This window comes from Temnothorax nylanderi, unplaced genomic scaffold (genome assembly GCF_030848795.1).
Source record: "Temnothorax nylanderi isolate EJ_2023f unplaced genomic scaffold, tnyl_v1.0 TNYL_tig0323_pilon, whole genome shotgun sequence".
Lineage (NCBI taxonomy): Eukaryota > Metazoa > Arthropoda > Insecta > Hymenoptera > Formicidae > Temnothorax > Temnothorax nylanderi.
This window is the reverse complement of record NW_027249385.1, coordinates 1-21358: the sequence shown is the minus strand read 5'-3', so window position 1 is coordinate 21358 and position 21358 is coordinate 1. Positions and strand designations below refer to the sequence as shown.

General features: G+C 37.3%; 1 protein-coding gene, 2 long non-coding RNA genes and 1 pseudogene across 3 annotated transcripts; 1 reads left to right on the top strand and 3 right to left on the bottom strand.

Annotated features, from left to right (window-relative positions):
• Positions 1-1786: 1786 nt before the first annotated feature.
• LOC139781230 (uncharacterized) lies at positions 1787-2865 on the top strand. Its single transcript, XR_011720473.1, has 2 exons — positions 1787-1889; positions 2502-2865. It is a non-coding gene; the product is annotated as an uncharacterized lncRNA (long non-coding RNA).
• Positions 2866-3094: 229 nt separating this feature from the next.
• On the bottom strand, positions 3095-4660 carry LOC139781231 (uncharacterized). The gene is made up of 3 exons (XR_011720474.1): positions 4173-4660; positions 3751-3930; positions 3095-3378 (listed from the first exon to the last, which is right to left on the bottom strand). It is a non-coding gene; the product is annotated as an uncharacterized lncRNA (long non-coding RNA).
• Positions 4661-9608: 4948 nt separating this feature from the next.
• Positions 9609-11353, bottom strand: LOC139781224 (uncharacterized; annotated as a pseudogene).
• A 5739-nt stretch (positions 11354-17092) lies between these two features.
• Positions 17093-18189, bottom strand: LOC139781223 (uncharacterized). The gene is made up of 3 exons (XM_071720056.1): positions 17878-18189; positions 17542-17731; positions 17093-17235 (listed from the first exon to the last, which is right to left on the bottom strand). Exons 1-3 carry the CDS (start codon positions 18187-18189, stop codon positions 17093-17095), a joined length of 645 nt encoding a protein of 214 aa, XP_071576157.1.
• Positions 18190-21358: the final 3169 nt, after the last annotated feature.

Sequence of the window (21358 nt, the reverse complement as noted above, 5' to 3'; positions counted from 1 at the left end):
TGGCGATTTATTCTGTTTGCAGAAGCGTTAGACCACGTACGGATAAAATATTCCATACAATAATTTAAGGCTGATGATCTACAATGTGCTCTTGTGGCTTTCTGTTTCTGCTCTTAACCTCTTTGCGACTATCTCGTATTTCCGCAATTCCGTCGCGTAACGTGATGTTTCTTGTCTCTATTAAAGTTCGTCAATTTTTATCTTGGGCGACAGAGACAAAAACATCGCGTTACGCGACGGAATTGCGAAATACGAGATAGCGTAAGAGGTTAAGAGCAGAAAACAGAAAGCAAAGAACACATTGTACATCAGGCTTAAACTGATCAAATTCTTATAATAAAATATTTAATTTGTAGAAAAGTAATACGTAGCAGATATTTTTTTCTTGCTGTTGTCGGTTACTTACATTGGTAACGATACGATAAGCATCAAATGAAAGAAAGAAGCAGCCGTTAAAAAATGATCACTTCTTAGAATTAAGAATGTATGAGCAACTGAGGTTACAATTACGACACGAGCACGATCAATACACAAAAGCAATTATTACGACAAGGAAACATCAAAAGCAGATTAACGACATGAGCGCACAATCGTTACAACAAATGCATAATTATTACGACAAGTACATCAGAAGCAGATTCAGCACGTGCATTGAGCGATTACAATGACGAGCGTTGCTAACTGCCGCGAAAAACGCGGGAAACATTGGGTGCATCCAGAAAGCACGACCGCTCACTGAGCCGCTAAGTAGCAATTGAATGTGATTGGTTCTTACCTTTGGATCCAACAATCACGCTCAATTGCTACTTAAGGTCTATGGATTAGTCTATTTCCTTATACACATGTATGTGGACCAATCAATTTCCTTCAGCTATATCCACACAAACTTGCATAAGCCCATAAACATAAGCATAGAGAATTGATTGATCCATATGCATGTGCCATGCATAAGGAAATAGACCAATCCGTTTCTTTATGCATATGGTTATGCACCTATGCAAGTTTGTCTGGATAGACCTTTAAGCGGGGAGCACACACTTCTGCACAACGCATAATGCGTAAGCATAAGTTAATTGATTGGTCTATTTCCTTATGCACATGTGTATGGACCATCAATTTTCTTATGCTACGCATTATGCGTTGTGCAGAAGTGTGTGCTCCCCGCTTTATGCTTATGTTTATGCGCTATGCAAGTTTGTCTGTATTGACCTTTAAGGCGGGAAGCACACACTTCTGCATAACGCATAATGCGTAAGCATAAGAAAATTGATTGGTACATACAAATGTGCATAGGGAAATATACCAATCAATTTTCTTATGCTTACGTATTATGCGTTGTGCAGAAGTGTGTGCTCCCCGCTTTAAGGCCATCGCACACAAAATGCATAGCTTAGCACAAGCGTAGCATAAGACCGCTAAACCAATGAGCATCCATAAAGCCGCCATATTAATTTACATAAGATGCTCATTGGTCCAGCGGTCTTATGCTATGCTTATGCAGCCTATGCAATTTTGTGTGCGATGGCCTTTAGACTGTCTTGAAGGCCTAGTTACACCGATCTTTTGATACGCGTATCAAATAGTATATTTGAACTGATCAGCCAATAATCAAACTAATTTACTAGTTATTTACTATTTAATACGTGTATTAAGTGATTTGTGTCGACTAGGCCTATGAATACCGGCCTATGGGATATGCTCGTTCTCAACAGATATTCAGTACTGGCACTGAATATCGGAACGCAGCCTATTATGTTTTAAGTTATGTCGGTATGACAGGTTCATAACCTGAATTGTCGTCAACTTCAACGATTTAATATTTCGCTTCGCGGGGCAGAACTGATTATTTTATCGAATATCGGATTGACGTGTTTTTGACGCCGGACGTGGTGAGAATCTTCCATTAGGCTAATATTTCATATGTCGTATATGTCGATATATATAGTAGTCTCCGCACAAGATCGTCGGGGTTATTAACGCGTTACGTTAGGTTATATAAGTTCCGACCATATACTTTGATGCGTACGTAACAATAAAAGCGTGTTACGTTTTACATCTTTCTTTGTGCGTTGACCGAAATCCAAATTTACGTACAAATGTAAGTATACGGTCAGAACTTATCGTAACGTATTGCACCGTGTTACGGATGTTCCTATGTGGAGGCTCTGATTTGCTACGACAAAACGTCATAAGAATCTGTAAACATTACTGCTTTGAACATGTGTTATTCTTTATCTATTGCTGTTGTAGTTGCAATTCTCACTCTTGTATTATTTAATTTGCTAGTGTTCAGAAAAACTGCTGTTTCTGTCGTCCAGTTTGCTTCTGTCGTTTACTTTGCCTCTGTCGTTTACTTTGCCCCTGTCGTTTTTGCTATTGTTGTGTTTTGCCTACAAATATGCCGTGCTATAATTTCCGGTCAGATTTTTAAATATTTTACAGTTATGCGAGTTTAGTATCTATTGTCACATCGCTCAACACTTCAATGCTTTTTGTTTCAGAAAATCTGTCATTGAAGATTGCGCTGCTTTTAAAATAATGTTGCTTTGATCCAAATTGCAATTTTCTTCACAAATATCAATACTGTTACAAATACCAGAATACTACATGCAGCGACACAAAATGTCCGTTCTTACATTGTACCAGCTTGGAACAGCTTCGTTACGAGACATCAGGAAAAGAAACCGAGCAGCTAAAGAGGGAAGTTGGCCGAACGCTACAAAGCTCAAGCATATGTGGCAAATTTAAAAATGGTGATTGCACACTACCAAAATGCAGGTTACGACATGTTAAATATGATGTAGCACCTTTAGAGTGTATAATATGCACAGAAATAATAAATGTCGAATATTTGGGTGTAGGAGATTGTGGGCATATTTTTTGTGCCAATTGTGCAGTGCGCTGCTTAATAAATGACAGAGATGAAAACTTTGTCAAAACACAATGTCCAATATGTAAGAAAACAGTCCCGTATAAGAAATTATCATAATATTTGTACCTTTAATATTTCACTTTTGATTAATATTTCACTTTATTTCAAATAAAAATTGTTCATTTTTTATTCAACGTTGTAATGCATTCCTTCCTTTACTTTTTCTTCCTGTCATTATTGTCTTCTATTACTTTCAAAAAGTGTCATAGCAATTTCTCTAAACTGTATTGTTTTGTAATTTTTGAATATTTTATTCTCTTCAATACATTGTCCTTTTTTTCACACTCTAATTTTATTTACAAAAATACATGTTTACTTATGTTAACAAAATAAACATTACATAAAAAAATATATTTGTATATCATAAAGTCTTGTATTTTTTAATAATTATTAAGTAACTGCAACTTTTCTTTCCTCTGTATCCTCTATTGCTTAATCTGCTTAATCTGCAAACAATATGTTTCATCCTCATTATAAATATATATTAATGAAATATGAATAATATATTTATTAATAAATTATATAATTTATTAATAGATAATACTTCTATCTTTTTTAAGTATATTGAAGATAAAATATAACATTTTAAATATATTGTGAAGATAAATCTACAATTTTGGAAGATTTAAATAAAACTTAGTCAATGCATAACGTAGTTATAGTATAAGTTCAAGTTAGAAATCTTTTTTCTACAATGTATTTACACATTACAACATTCTTCAAGCAGCATTGACCAAGTTTTTTTTTCAATTTTCAAGAATATTGCAAAAACATTACAAAAATTATGTTCTTAACAATACGTGTTTCTCAAAACTTACACAGTATAAAAATCGTCGTCCATTTAGAGCATACTTTACAGCACCACAAGGGAAGTGGACCATTTGCTGCAAATGGAAGCCGGTTAAAGCAATATTCACAGTATATATGGCAACACCTCAAGGCCTTCATGTTGTCTTTTGTTCATAAGATATAGCAATTATTGCATACTGGTGTAGTTGCTGAAAGCAGAAAATATTCTCAATTAAATCATTTTAATAACTGAAATATTTAATTAGAAATGCCTTTATAGAAATTTACAACTGTAAGTGATTTTTTGGCTAGTAATTCATCACTTAAAAGCACTATTAAAAGCACTGTTAATAGTGCTTTTAATAGTGCTTTTAAATGATTAATCACTAGCCATAAAATCCTTTACAGTATTAAATTTCTATAAGGGTGTAATAATTATAGAAAAACTTACTATTCCTCCTACATGTTCCACAAGCCAAACATGGCCATAGGCATTCTCCCAACATATTGAGCGTACAGACTTGTGATCTGCGTTCTTTTGGAAAAGTTTCTCTTAAGATATACGCTAAACGTGTCATCTCTAGGTAAACTTTTTGCCGAAAAGGTCGTATATTATTATTAACTTCAGTTACTTCATCGTCTGTGAGATGCACTTTTTTACAGGTATTATCTCCATTGCAAGATGCTAGAGTGCAATTTTTCACTTCATGAAGCATTTTGCATGATTTTCTGCTGCACACACGCAGCATAAAGTCTCGGCAAATCATTTACGGTATAATAACAACACAGAGCAAAGAGCAAACAACAATGGCAACTGAAACGACAATAGCAATTTAACGACACGACACTTGGTTTAGCACATATTCAAACCAGTAAATAGAAAGAAGCATAACCTAATCCCACCGGCTTTTTCGCGATACCGTTAAGCCCCTTGCACAATGGCCGCGTTCAGCAGTGTTGAGTGTCGTGTTATCAACACTAGAGGCCTAGATAATCAGAGGAAGCGACAACTCTACCCCACCTAGAGTCCTATACCCCCACCATGGTTCCCATCGGGCCCGCAGCTGATCGCTTGTGAAGAAACTAACCTCTGATGAAGCGTCGTCTACAATACGCGGAGTAAGAAGTAAGAGTAGGCGTAAGAAGTGAGAAGTAAAAAGTGTAATAAAGCTAAAATAAAGGCGTAAGCAAAATAAATTATTTTTATTCTTAATCCAACTTCAGCTCTTACGCTTACAAGCGGTAAGAGTAAGAAATAAAAATGATTTATTTCACTCCCGATAAAAACAGTACGTGAAATCCACGTTATTGCTACGTGGATCAGCATCGTGGAATCCTCGTGGACATTCGAGTGGACAATCCGCTCAAGAACGGTACTGTAGTCCACGTGGATGAGATCATCGATTTGACGTGAAATCCACGAGCTTCTCTCTAAATTTCTTGGAGTGGAATCTCACTCCAAAAGAGTGAGATTTCACTCCTAGGAATAATGAAATACTGCCAGTCTAATTGGAGTGAAATTTCACTTTTCGAAAAAGTGAGTTACTTATTCATTCTTTACTTGGAGTGATTCTTCAACTCTGAAAAGAGTGACATGTTTCACTGAATAATTATTCACCCGACATAAAAAAATTATTTATTTCGAAATTTTATTACTATTTTTTAACTAAATTTATTTCTTAAGATGCAGTCTATGATTATAAATATTTCTCGTATTTGAAAAACACACTTACCTTGGTGGGATTCGAACTCGAGACCTCGGGACCTCTGCATCGTGAGCCAACTGCCTTACGTGGTAGACTACTTCTTAATTTGATGTAAGCGTTATATATAGTCTACATATGTCATAACCAGCGCAAATATATAATTTTTCAAAAATTATCTTAAGAAACAAATTCAGTTTAAAAAGAGTAATGAAATTTTGAATTGGATATATGATATAATATTTCTTAATGTCGGGTGAATGTCAGAATCAGTGCCGGCTCATTATGAAATTTTTGTGTCGTAAATATATTTATGAAAAAAAGTATATTTATAAAGTTAAAACATTCTTATCAAATCCTTACAAGGGCCTCACTAGACAAAAATAAGGAAACCTTTCTTATGGCATCCCTAATAAATAATGATTGGGACCTCATCCGGTTAGCGCATAAACGCAGTATAATAATACTTTCATTAATTATAATTTTTATATCACTTTGATTAATTATAATCTTTAATAGAAATTACGTGAATGCAGATTTATCCACAAATTATCCACATGGATGCAACGTTTTTTTTTCATCATTACATCGAAGTTTTTTATCCTCGACGTGTCAATAAAATTCCCTGTACATATTTCTTAATAGATATATCCACAGAGAATCTACATTGATATTTCGGAGATAATAGACTTCGATGTAGTGATGAGAAAAGAACGTTGCATCCATGTGGATAGTTTATGGATAAATCTGCATCCACGTAGTCCACGTAAATTACGTGGATTCGACGTGGATGTGACGTGACTGTTTTTATCGGGCTGACGCCTACTCTAGTACTTTTACTTATATCTTATTGAAATGATAAAGTAAGTAATGTTATTATCATAATGTGATATTTGTTTTGTTCATTGTCTAGGAACCAGTTCATTAAATAAAAATGGAAAAACAATGTAACGAGACTGATACTACTTCTGTTCAAGTATCAAATGAATATTCTGCAAAGGTCAGTATTAATAGCCGCTTTTGGAAAACAAAGCGATCAGTGAGCGGTCAGTGATTATTGGCCTGTACTATTAAATCTTTAAATTTAGACCAATTACATTGACCAGTTACTCAGCTGTTGTGCAACCGTTGTTTCCTGAACGTACCCAATGTCATGTGCTTACAATTGTATAAAATGTCAATCAAAATTTTCATTTGTGTTATAACGTATGTTATAGATTCGTGCTATTGAAGAGAGACATTCAATCCCTTTTCTACTGGTTTCCAAAACAGAATGTTATACAATTGAGGAACTGAAATTGCAGTGTAGCAAAGCATCACAAGTTATTCAAGACTTAAGAGTTGAACGTGACTTAGGCCTGCAGCAGTTATGTAAGATGTTCAGTGAGATTGCCAAAATGGAGAAGGCATTGCGAAAGTTACAGTCTACTGCTACTAAATGTAGTTCCACGAAGTGTAAAACAAGGAATAGACCTAAACACTTGTGTTCATTGTGTCACATTATTTGTAATATTTTTCTGATTACGAGTTTTATAATTATGTTTACAAAATAGGCAATAATAATTACATACAAATCATGCGAATAAGACAAGAATCAAAAATTCGACGACGTCCACATTTTGCAAAAAAATGCCAGTATCTTTGTTATATATCATGTGATGTTATGCCACATATGCAAAAACAGGCATTGTGCGAATGAATAACTCAGTTAAGCATTTTGTAAGATCCTTTATTGGGATAAATCATATTTTGCACGACTAAAGCAACAGAGTTCTTTTTGACAAAAAACTGTTATATTTGTTATACCTCATACTGTCTTTAAAATAAATGGCAATCATACATAATGTGTTTACTTTTTTATTCAAGCCTTGTCATAACATAAATACATAACATATATATTCGTACAAAATTATAGTAATACTGAACTTCGAACTCATAAGAAAAAATAAATTGTACGATATAAATACAGTTACATATGACCAGTAAATGTAAAAAAAAAGTATTTTTCTCATCATGAGAAGTAGAGAGCCTAAACTAACTTATAATTATATCAGTCAAGCGCCTTATGAGCATATTGCATTGAATATCTTCACATTTAAATAATTTTATGAAAACTATAAAGTGAAATTAACAAAAATGTTAATACCTAAATCTAAGATCTTATACAAAACAATTGCACATATTAACATATTTGCAACATAAAATATTCTTTACAAATCAATGCTGTTACTGTTCAATAAAAAAAATTTCTTTAATGGTGCAAAAAAAATTACTTTCTCAACTTAAACTATGTGATTGGAGATCGACTATGTTCTTGTAAATCGTACTATTGTGTCAGGGGCTTTCATTAAACTATAGCATGCATAGCCATAGTCTTGCTATTGTATATGCTTTTTTTTCTTGGGAATACTGCTCCTTTTGTTTCAAACAATACATTCTTAATCTCATTGTAAAAAATCTAGTCAGGATTTTGTGACCGATGTATGGCAAGATGGAATATATGTTCCATCCCACACGTATTGCAGTTTCTCAACCATAAAGTTTATGATGTTTATATAAGTTACTGTTTTTAGAGTGTCTCTAAGTTGTCGAAACGTTATTTCTGCTTTCATAATAGCTTGAAACAATCGTCAGACACTTATATAATTTACCATCTTTATAATCATGTAAATCGATAACAATCCGTATGGATGATTATTAGGACCTTGCCATAATACAGCATTAAAACATACATCACAAGTATGCACACTTTCTTAATGCTACGTATCACAGCTCCAGCAATATCATATATGATTGGCCATTCCCACTTATCTATCAAGTTTAAATAAACATCTGTCAGTTCTGGTACATGAATAGCTGAAGCTTCCATGAATGTTTGAACCTCCTTTTCTTGGCATTTTTCAGTTGCCAATTGTTTTGACACGTCCAAGAAATTTATATTAATACTTTCGAGCTCATCCATTGAAATGTCAGTGTCATAACTGGTTACTTTGGAGCAAGAGGAAATTTGTGTCATAGTAATGAGTTTCAAATTTTGCTTCACTTGCAAAGCATTCGGGGTAGGCAATTTAAAACGGAGCAGCGAAAATAAATTTTCTAAGCAATCCTGTGTGAAGCGGCCGGTCAGAACAAATTTGTAGCCCCGTTTGTTAAGAAGAAAATCTTGTAGTTGCAGAATGCTCTCAGTGGCCATAATGACACCAGTCTGCACTGGTTTCCACTGTCCTTTTACCCCAATGCTCATGTTTTGAAAAATAGTACGGGTCTTTTTAATGTGATATATTGCTTCGTTATAATTTTCAATATTATTTTTACTAAGACCTAAAGATCTCTTTCTGTTTGTCATGAGAGCAAACCATTGGCTAACGAGATTAATAAAAAATGCTGTAGTTTCAATAGCAGAATTATTAGTTCTTTTGGCTAACATTTCAATCCGGCTTCAGTTCTTTTATTAAAAACTGATCGTGCAGTTGAAACTTTCATTTTTTTATACTGATCTTGACAGTGCAAGTAAGTTTCAATAAGTCTAAAGGCAATCTTTAGTTCAAATTGTTCTCAAGGTTTAGAAGTCTATCCAAATGTTGCAAGTGAACCTGTAGATAGCTAAGATTTTCAGATTGACAAATGTCATGGGGCAAAGTAATAACTTTATTGCTATTTAGCATACAAGCAATATTTTTAAAAACGTGAACAGGGTCTGGAATAAAAAACAGTTTATCTTCTGCCCTAATTGGATGTTGAACAGAAACATTGACATGATGTCTTGAGCAACCGACTTCAAAAGCATTCCACATAGCTCTATTATCCGTACCCATATCACTGATTATTGCATGAACTTGTAAACCAATGCTTTCTGATTTCTCAATAATGTTTAGAACAATATTCTTCAATGCTGAACCAGTTGCATTTACTTTGCTTTCCTTATATTTTAAGTCAGTGGATTTAGTAAAGTAATAGGCTACGGTGTATTTCCAACGAGTTGTTAAGCCTGCCAGTAGAAATACTAAAACTTTATTGGCTATCCCGGAATGCGTAGGAAAAGTAACAAGACCCAATAAACTGTTTACTACTTGGATCAAACACCTCCTCATCCTTGATGGCCATCTCATCCATTACTATTACACAGTCTTTTTCGTGAGGTTGTAATTTTGTCATTTCACATTGCAGCATATGAAATATCTCCTCTAGAATATTACTATCAAATTGTATATGCTGCAACTTTCTCTGTAAGTTCGTGCCGTAGGATAAATCGGAACACGTTTCACAAAAGACTCATAACCACGAATTCCCCATTTAAACTTAAATTCCAAAGCATCTGTTATAGTTGCAAGACTCCATTTCACACCATTAGTGGACTTTCTACTTAAAGCTCTAATCTGATCTGGTCGTAATGTTGCGGACACACCTGCATGGCTTTTAAAATGATACTCTTGTAGTCTCTTCAAACGTTTCTTTTCATCGAAGTAATTTTTTTTAGTCACTTTATACAGTTTTGTAATATTTGCAAACTGAGATCCGTTGCAGCAATTTGTTTTTTTAGACTTTTTATTATATTATTCTTTTCTTCAAGTTCTTTTAATAATGCTTCTTTGTTTGCAAAGTTTCTTGGTTTTTGCTGTCCAGTATTCAGCAGTAGTTGCATCCAACTAAAAAAGAATGCATAAACAAATATATACTAAAAGGTCGACCACAATTTCAAACAAACCTGGAAAAGAAAAGAAAAATCCTTTACCTGAATATTGCAATCATTGTCGGAATCTTGTTGTGCCACTGATACCGTCATGTCCTCTTGCAATAAAGCCGATGATGCGGTTAGTTCTTTTAACAATGCTTCTTCTGTTTGCAAAGTTTCTTGGTTTTCGCTGTCCAGTACATCAGCAGTGGTTGCATCCAACTAAAAAGAATGCATAAACAATATATACAAAAGGTCGACCACAATTTCAAACAAAACTGGAAAAGAAAAGAAAAATCCTTTACCTGAATATTGCAATCATTGTCGGAATCTTTTTGTGCCACTGATACTGTCATGACCTCTTGCAATAAAGCCGACGATGCAGTTAGTCTACTCGTCAACAAGGATGTTTGATTGGTGGCGTTGAACAAGATGTATATTCATTATCGATGGTTTTCATTGCATGTGTGACATCACTATGTTCATCTTTCAAACATCTTACACTCAGCTGTAATTCTTCCCCTTTATGAGTATTTCCTACTTCTAAACAGTCCTGTACCTGCTGGAAGGATGTATTAATCAGAAAAAAAATTATTTTTACAAACACTATGGCTGCGTTCCAATATTCTCACTGCCAGTACTGAAAATCTATAGTTTCCGTTACGTATACTATAGATTTTTAGTACTGGCAGTGAATATTGGAACGCAGCATATATGATATTTTGGCACAACAATGATAAAATCGAGAGAATACTTACTTCATCACAAGTTAATACTTTTAAGCAGTATGCATGCTCATTCTCTTTTTCTTTACCACCTATAATAGGGATATTTGTTACATCTTCAAGCATTGTGCGGTTTGTCGAAATCTTCGTATAGTTTTCGTATTACAATGATTTTCACTATCTTCAATTTCCTCTACTTGCAATAGGGAATAGCAGATGTTTTCAGCCTTCGAAGAATTCTATTTCCTCTTGTGTCCTCCACATAGTCCTCAGGAACAAAGTGCAACTGCAACAAAATAGACAATACATGATAAAACATACACACATCTGAGGGCATGTTTCAATATTTTATGAATCCTATAAAATACCTCACAAACTCTGCTATTACATTTCAGACTCCACCCGGGACGATTACGAGTAATCCAGCTACCACGCATTTCGATGTTCCACATTCTTCTTAGGAAATTTATGCATACAGAGTCCTTTCTTTTTCCGTTGTTGTACAACCGAATACCTCACACACTTTTACCATCTTTATTCACAAACTCTTGATTTCTGTAAAGACGACAAATGTAATAAGTTTATAAAAATATTTAAAAATATGATCACATTCTCTCTCAATTAGTTACAAGTAAACAGAATATTACTGATTATTGTATGATATAACCCTCATCCACAAAAAATGCATATATTTACGATGTCCCAAAAACTTCACGAATGTCTACAATTCTTTTCTTAATAATATTAAAAATATATAATCTTTTTCACTCACCTAACCTGATGTAACACGTTACTTTGCACACGTGCACACGGAATCAGCTGCGGGCCCGATAGCCTCGGTTTTGATTGGTGCCGCGGTCAGCCAATCAGCAAGCGTGCCCTCAATGTCGCTTCTCTGATTATCTAGGCCTCTACCCGCGACCAATCAGAGAAAAGGGGGTCACGTGACGCAGTGCCGCGTTTATAAAAATTGCGCCCAGGGACTTGTGATCTTCGAGCGCCCCCGATCTAGCTCCCTCCTTCTCCAAATGAATAAACAGCATATAATTAAATAACATTTTAATATTTATTAAACTTTTAAAACATTTAAGAACAGATAAATAATTAAAAAATGGAACATTTTGTTATAAATGTACTTTTCGACTTTTTTTCTCTGCAAATATTTGTATTATATTATCGAAGTGTTATTTTAGCTGAAAACTCCGATTCAATATTTAAAATAGAAAGGTTGTTCAGCTTTTCTTGACCTAATGTTGACCTAAAAGCATTTTTTACTCTCTTCAATTCCGAAAATAATCGTTCACCGCTATTGTTTGTTAAGGCTAGGCAAAGATATATTCTTATTGCCACTTCGACATTGGAAAAGTGGCTTGAATTTTATTTTCCTGTATTAATTTTAAATAAGATACTGGAAGTGGAATATCGGAAGGAAATTCTTCTGGATAAAATATCTAAATTGAATGTTTTTTTCAATAAACTCGTCCTCTAGATCGCAATTATACATTTTTACTAAATTTTTTTTGCGCAAACTCTTAGTTGATCATTTCCAAATTCAGAATGAAGTGTAGCTTGCTTAGAAATCCAAATGTTTCCAAATAATATTTATAGCTTGCCACTCTTTTTTCTAGGGCATTGATAAGGTTGTCCAAAATTGGAAAATACACTTTAATTTTCATTGCATCTCTGGCATCGAAAACAGTCTCAGCTTCTGCACCTTCATCAAAGTGGCGTTTTCTTTTACGATTACTTTTAGAATCGTACTCCTCACAGCTAGATTTTTCTCTGCCTCTTTTTTCAAAATCCAGAAAGTATTCGTTGTTCTAAGATTTAAGAGATAATCTTTTAAAGAATTATACAATTTTACCACAGTTTCCAAATCAATATTAATATTTTGCAAACTTTTATTTGTAGCGTTGAATTTTTGTAAAATATCATTCTAAATTTCACAAATAATCGCAAATTTCAAGTTATTCAATGAGTTAATAAAAAATTGTGCTTCTATTCTAGTTGTTGCTTTTGACTGCTGTCAATTCTAAGCTCTTCTAAAGCATTTCGAAAACAACTATATCCTAGAGACAAAGCTTTTATAGCGTCCGCTCTGGCTGACCAACGAGTCTCACTTACAAGGGAACGGTCGGAAGTGTCCCTACCCGATTTGGATGCGCTTTGGATATGTGTTGAGCATCAAAAAATATTAGACTCGCATTTTTTTTTGTTGCTTATCTCGACGTTATTGGTTGAAAAAACCCGATTTGGAACCTACCCGATTTGGATGCGCTTTGAATATGTGTTGAGCATCAAAAAACATTAGACACGTGTTTTTTTTTGCGGCGTATCTCGACGTTTAGGGGTTGAAACAACCCCTAGAAAATATCGGATTTTATAGTTTTTTTTTGCGAATATCTTCGAAAATATAAGGCGTAACGACAAAAAATTTGTACAAAATGTTTATGGCTTTTTGTGCTCTTTACAATGGCGTAATCAGATTTTTCAATTTGTCACATTTTTTAATTTAACCCACCCCCACCTATTATTTTTGCCAAATATAACAATTTTTCCAACGCAAATTTAATAGCGTCAAATGCCAAATACATCCATGTGTATTTTTATTATGATACCATTATTAGATTTTTGGCAAGACGAGATGATATGTGGTATAGGCGTCGCGCTGTAGGTAGGTGTTGCGTATTTCTGTTCAGTTGCGCCGTACGCTTAAAAATTTCCATTTCAACTCCGGGACACCGAAAGCGCTGATGCGAAGGTCAGCACTAGGCATTATTACATTGTATGGATTAAACTTTATTCTGAAAGATATTAAAATTAAATATTTGTCTCGAACTTTAATTATATAAATAAATACGCACTTTATAATTAATGGAGTGGTTTTATGTTAGGTTTGATACCGTCCCTTCTCTTCTCTATTTCTTGATTACAAAAGGTATGTGAATCAAAATGTAATTAATCAAAACTGAATAATAATTCTGCGTTTTGCGTGTGTAATGACAATAGAGAGACAGCAATAAAAAATATGAAATATTCTGATACTCTGACAAGGAGGTAATCTGAAATTTGAAGCAAACAAAAAAATTAACTTTATTAACTAAAAATAATTTTTTCACAACACCTCCACGGAAAGTTCGACTTTCCATGCTTGGACTTTCCTTCCTAGGAAGGAAAGTGGTTACTTTCCGCCTGCTATGCCGCCCTAGCGTGAAATTGGTCACTTTCGCCCCTCTCTAGGCATGAAAGTCGAACTTTTCATTAGTGTTGTGAAAATATCGTGTGCACCTCGAATCAAAAGCTTTTTCAGACTCGTGTGATTTGCCGCTCTCGCCTTTGGCTCGGGTGGCAAACTTCACACTCGTCTGAAAAACGCTGCTTTCTCTCCGGTGCACAATATACTATAGTAGGTGCTTACAACGTGACATTTTATGAACAAAAAGATTATATAGTCACTGGCCCCTGGTGGAAATAATTTTACAACAATTTACGTATTTCTATGAAGAATTACAATCTTCTACAACAAATCACAATTTCTACAAATTTGTGAAAATTGTAGAAATTCATGGTGAATTGTAGTAAATTGTAGTAAGTTGTAAAAAGTAATAGAAAATTGTAACAACTTTTTTACGAACATTTTTATGAGACGTAGTAAATCGTAGAAGTTGTAGATTATTGTAAAAATCATAACTATTTATAACTATCTACAACATTCTGCGAATATTTTTATGAGAAAGTAGTAAATTGTAGAAGTTGTAGATTATTGTAAAAATCACAACTATTTACAACTTTCTACAACGTTCTAACAACATTTTAAATAAAAATTTTAGTAATTTGTAGAAGTTGCAAATTATTGTAAAAATTACAACTATTTACAACTTTCTACAATATTCTAAAAATATTTTTATGATTAAATGTAAGATATAAACAAAGTATAACTTGTCCCACTCTAACTTATACTGCATCAGTGTGCACTAGTTTAGCAGTGCCGGAATAGAAACAGATCTTATTGAAAGTTGTAGATTCAGCATAGCCTGATGTAAAAATGTCGAACATGTCGCATATTTAGTATGTTTATCCAGTGAGAAGGTTGATGTCGAATCGACGTCAATTCAACGTCGATTCACCGAAAACTCATCGACATCGAAATTAACATAAAAAATCAGCTGATTTCAATCAATTGTTTGGCATCAAGAGTTGCTTCTTTCTAAGTTACCTGTGTTCAAAACTCTAAAAATTTTGTCTAAAATTAAGAGACTAATGGCCGGTATTCATAGTCGGATCTTATTTCAAGACCGTCTTAAGTTATGTCTTAAGACGCTAAAGCCCTTGCACAATGCCAGGCAACAGGCAATAGGAACAGGGAATAGAAATCAGAAATCATGTATAAATACATGTATAAATACAGAATAACAGTGACACAGGCAATAGACACAGAGTTTCCGTCACGTTGGAAATTCTGTGCCTATTGCCTGTTGCCAACCAATCATAGTATTCGAATTTTTTAGGTTGTAATTAACGATTTTTTTGTTATTTCCTGTTCCTATTGCCTGTTGCCTGGCATTGTGCAAGAGGCTTAATACGGCTATGCGATTGGTTCATGACATTTTAAGATTCAACTTAGACGGACTTGAATATAAGAACCGACTATGAATATCGGCCTGTCACCATATGAGAGTATGCATAGTCATCGGTTTCGATATCGATCGACATCGAATCGATGACTATCTGCATACTATATGGTGATAGTCCTCTTAATTTTAGACAAAATTTTTAGAGTTTTGAACACAAGTAACTTAGAAGAAGCAACTTAATGCCAAACAATTGATTGAAATCGGCTGATTTTCAATGTCAAATTCGATGTCGATAAGTCATCGATTCGATATCGAATAGATGACCGACATCAATTTTGTAAGAAATATATATATATTGTTGCGCTCGTCCGCGCGTTCGCTGCACTCACAACACTCTCACTCGCGAACGCGGCGCGCCGGATCCCGTTGCCGGGTATAAAGACTCTCTCAATTAGAAAGGAACTCGTTTAATGGGTATTAGCGAATACAACGAAGGGCTCGTGAAACACGTCTGTTCGACACGAAGGCCCAGCGAAGAATCTGAATAACGATGAACATCAACAAACAAATACACGGCTCGTCGTCAGGCACGTCGTCAGACAGCGCTTCGCGGCTGCCTTCCGGTTTCTACCGGGCGTCCACGGCTCGGGCGCAACACTGCCCTCCCTCTTCCAGATGGTCGTCCCGACAATCAAGGAGGTAGTTTGCAGCCGTTTCTTCCGGGATCTCAATGCCTCGATGCTTCTTTTTTTTTTCCTTCTTGCCCTCCCCGACGTGAAACTCTCGGGTTACCAGGCTGCATCCTCATCAGGCAAATCTCTGACCGATCCGCCGCCTGTGCTCCTCTTCTGTCTTGAGGACTTGCGGCCTTCTTTCTTCCTTTTTCAGGCAAGGGGGGGGAAATGTAACTACCGTGGACCCTTTGTCCAAAGGACTCCCCAAGCCTCCGCCTTGGCATTTGCCCGTAGTCCCTCGGAAAACCACGGATCGAAAACCTCGGGAAGGCGGTCTTCTAAAAAAAAAGGGGTCTTCCTTGAAGGAGAAACAAAAACGAAACTCGAAGGAGGAGAAGGTCCACTCGGCCTCCGCAGAAGTCGGAGTCGTTCCTCGTCCGTAGCCGCCTCTGGCACTCCCTTCTTCCCTCCTTCTCGAGTAACTGAAAAACAATTAAACGTGTAAACATTGTAAACATAAATAAGAATTATTTCCTCCCCTTCCCCTCGGGCTCCGCTAGACTCCTCGCGTCACGACCTAACCCAAATGTCTCTCTACGAAAGGAGCTAACCTATCAGCATGTACAATCTTCTTCCTATTCCGAGGAGACCTGTGAATACAGAACACTACATCACTTAATTTCCTAACTATAGAATATGGGCCCTCCCAACTGCTCTGCAACTTAGGAGCCCTCCCTCTTCTCCTTTGAGGATTAAACAGCCAAACTTTCTGCCCTCTTGGAAAAGAAATGATCTCGCTCTCTCATCATACCAGGTTTAGTCTTCGAAGATCTCAACGACATTCTCTCTCTCGCCTCAAAATGATTTTTCCTAATCTCTTCCTCAAGTCCTGGACGTAATTCCCGGAAGATTCCTGCTCCTGAACGCCCGGAGAATTACCTTGTAACAATCTAGAGGAAGTCTTAAGTCTCTAGCGAATATAACTCTGCTGGAGTGAGACCCGTGGTCTCATGCTTAGATGATCTAAATGCCAGTAGGAAACATGGGAATCCACCTATCCCAATCTTTTTGATTCTCAGAGACAAATTTCGCCAAGAAATTCGTTATCGTCTGATGTTGACGTTCGACTTGGCCATCCGACTGGGGATGTAAGGAGTAGTCCTTGTCTTTTTAATTCCCAGAAGGTACACTAATTCCCAAAATAATTTAGACTCAAAATTTCGCCCTTAGTCAGTGTGGATTTCTGAGGGTACTCCGTGTCTGGAGATAACCTCGTTAACGAAGATCTCGGCGGATAGTCCTTGTCCTAATATTCTTGACTGGAAATGCTTCTACCCCATTTAGTGAAGCAATCAACGATCACAAGTAAATATTTGTTCCCGGCGGAAGTTCTTGGGAGGGACCAAGTATATCCATTTGTACCCTCTGAAAGGGTCCCCACGTTATAAATTTGAAGAGGAGATTTCCCTTGCCTGAGGGACCCCTCTTGGCTACCACAGACACGACAAGATCTGCACCAGTCTCCACATCGCGCTTACAGGTAGCCCAATAAAAACGTCGACGGATTTTACTTAAGGTCTTATTCATCCCAAAATGCCCTCCCGAAGAAGAATCGTGAGCTTCCTCTAAAATTCTGGCAGCCTGACTTCGAGGAACCACCAGCTGAAAATGAACAGAATTTAGATTAGGGGCTTCCCACTTCTTATAAAGAATATTATCTTTAACAACAAGAGCATCCCAGTATGCCCAATAAATCTGAGAAGAAATATCTCCTGATGCTATTCAGAACGAGGAGGACGAACACCTACCTCCTTCGCCTGTAAATTAAAGAAATGTCCGGATCCAATCTCTGCTCCTTTCGCCAAAGTTCCAGACTTCCAGTGTCTAAGGAGATTCGAGCAACAGTCCTCTTCTTGTCCTTGAAAAGATTTTCTTTCCACTTGCACAATACTGACAATTTTCCATCTCACACAGTCGCCTTGATAAACCGTTCGGCAATTCTTGTGAGAAAAGCCTTTACGATGAACCACAGAAAATTCAAACTGTTGGAGTCTCTCCAACCAACGAGCCAATTGCCCTTCTAAATCTTTGAAGGACATTAACCACTTCAAAGAGGACATGATCCGTGCGAATTAAAAATTTTCGCCCCAAAAGGTAATGGCGAAAAGATTTAAGAGAGTCGACAATCGCCAAAAGTTCGCGGCGAGTCACACAATAATTTCTTTCTGCTTTATTTAGGACACGACTATAATAAGCAATTACTCTTTCTTTTCCTTCCTGTTCCTGAGAAAGGACCGCGCCAATCCCAACACCAGAAGCATCTGTATCGACAATAAATTCTCCTTCCCATCAGGAAAAGATAGAATTGGGGAAGATGATAATACAAGTTTTAATTCTTCGTAAGCCTTTTGACAATTTTCTTCCCAAACAAATTTAACTTTATTTTCCGTAGAATAAATAAAGGCTTGGCTATTGAAGAAAATCCTCTAATGAATTTTCTATAATAGGAACAAAACCCGAGAAAACTCCTCAATTGCTTCTTTGTGTGAGGGACAGCCAGTCTCTCACTGCAGAGATCTTTTCAGGATCTGTTGCAACGCCCTCGGAAGAAATTACATGACCTAAATATTTACATTTCTTTCAAAAAGGACACATTTTTTTGGATTGATTTTTAAATTAGCCTTTCGCAATCGAAGGAAAACCTTTTTCAGATTCTCAACCATTTCGTTAAAATTCTTCCCGAAAAAATTACATCGTCCAGATAAAACTAAGCAAATCTTAAATAATAAACCATGAAGAACTTTTTCCATAAGACGTTGAAAAGTCGCGGGGGCGTTACACAATCCGAATGGCATCACAGTAAATTGCCAAAGACCATTGCCAATAGAAAAGGCCGTCTTTTCCCTATCCTCGGGATGTATTTTCACCTGCCAATATCCGCTTTTAAGATCGAGTGTAGAAAACCAAGTGTACCTGCTAACTGGTCGAGGATATCGTCAATTCGTGGTAAAGGAAAGGAGTCTTTCATAGTTACATCATTCAATCTCCTATAATCCACGCAGAATCTAATCGATCCATCCTTTTTTTTTTTACTAATATACTGCAGGAGAAATCCAGGGACTTTGTGATGCTTCGATCACTCCTTGTTCTTCATTTCCTCAATAATCTCATTGACTTCCTTTCTCATGTTAAACGGGATTCTGCGTGGTACCTGTTTAATAGGGAGAGAATCTACAACGTTAATTACATGTCTAACTACATCACAATTTCCCGCAACAATCTTTTCAGAAAATACATCCCGATATTCACGAATGAATTCGACAAAAACTTTTGCTGATTATCGGAAAGATTCTTAGAATTTTTAGAAAGGAGCTCCTCCAAAAGGGGAGAGAACTCCTCAGAATCCTCCGTTTGGGCAATCCTTCGAACAACAGAAGGTGCGCCAAAAAAAGAATCGCAAACTTGACCGAAATCTGTCTTCCGGAGAAAATCCACCCCCAGAAGACAATCATCCGCAATATCCGACACTAATATTGGAAGCTCAAATGAGTTTTTACCAAGTTCAACCTTGGCGAGAATTTCAAAGTCAACCATAACGTCTTCCCCCGTGGGATACTTAAACCTTCGACCGAATACCGGAAATCTCCGTTCCCCTTCACGAACGAATTTCTTATTTATTAAAGAAACATCAGAGCCCGTATCTATTTTGAAAATGCATTCTTTATTATTAGAAAACCAGTGTAACAATAATCTTTAAAAACTTTATGCGCACCCTTTTAACAAGAAAACACCGTTTCGTCGGGGATTATCCACGCAAGTTGATCTCTCCCCGCCGAGATCAACTAAACCGCGTTTTCCTTTTTATCCGGACACTCGTTACGGAAATGCCCTTGCCTCCCGCAAAGCCAACATTCCTTCGGCTTATTCTTAAACAAATCTTCCCTTTGCTCCTTCTTTCATGTTCTCTTTCTCTTTTTGTTCACCCAAAATAGGATTTGCTGTTTCATTAGTTCCCCCATTTTTATTGAAAAACTTTCCACCTCTATTTCTTTCCCCCAAGCTTTCGCCCTGAATAGCTTTAACCGCTTTCGCCCTTTCCACCGCGATCTTTAATGAAGTGACCACCTTCCAATTGTAAAGTTCTATGACAAACCCATCAAACAAAGCGGAAACGAACTGTGAGCAAGCAATCTTATCCCGCACAGCATAAGTGCATTCGGGATAGGCCAGGCGCGAGAGCCTTTCAAGATCGGAGCCCAGCGCTGCGTATTCCTCCCCGAATTTTTGTTTCCTATTGGTAAAAGAGAGTAATAATTTTGTGAGAGGTGCCCCTCTCCGAAACGCAGCTCGAGCTTTTCAGTGAGCTCCGCGAATGTGAGAGATTCGATTCCATCGGCGCAGATTCGAGAAGTGACCGTGCCTTCCCGCGCAGACACGATGCCAATACGACTGCCTTTTCCGCCTCGGTCCACAAATTCGCGCGCGCGATTAAAAGAAATTGCGCTAAGAATTCGCGAAGCGGCGCCGTCCCGTCAAACGTGTCCGGCTTCAACTTCAAACCACGCGACGCCTCACTCGAACCTCCGCACGCGGCGCGCCCCGCACACGCGCCCTCACCCGCGCCCATCACACGCAGCGGCCCGACCAAATTTCGTATTGGAAGGACTTAGCTGATGTACGGCGAGTTGCCTGGAGACGTGCCACCGCAGCGTCGCGTTCCCTCAAACGAGCCTCCAACTCGCTGCGGAAAAGCTGTTGCTCCTGCTGCTCCAGCTGCCGCTCCTGACGCAGCTTTTGAAGCTCCAAATAGACAGCTTCGAAAGCGCCCGTCTCAGCCTCCGTTACCCTCGCATCCTGCGGATGGGTCGCGCCCGCCTCCGTTGCCGTCGACGCCGCGGCCTGCGAACGGGTCCTCGGTGGGGTGTGCGTGGTCGTCATCCTGTCCGGGATACTTTTATCCCGGACGAGCCCCCAAAATGTTGCGCTCGTCCGCGCGTTCGCTGCACTCACAACACTCTCACTCGCGAACGCGGCGCGCGATCCCGTTGCCGGGAATAAAGACTCTCTCAATTAGAAAGGAACTCGTTTAATGGGTATTAGCGAATACAACGAAGGGCTCGTGAACACGTCTGTTCGACACGAAGGCCCAGCGAAGAATCTGAATAACGATGAACGTCAACAAACAAATACACGGCTCGTCGTCAGGCACGTCGTCAGACAGCGCTTCGCGGCTGCCTTCCGGGTTTCTACCGGGCGTCACGGCTCGGGCGCAACAATATATATATATAT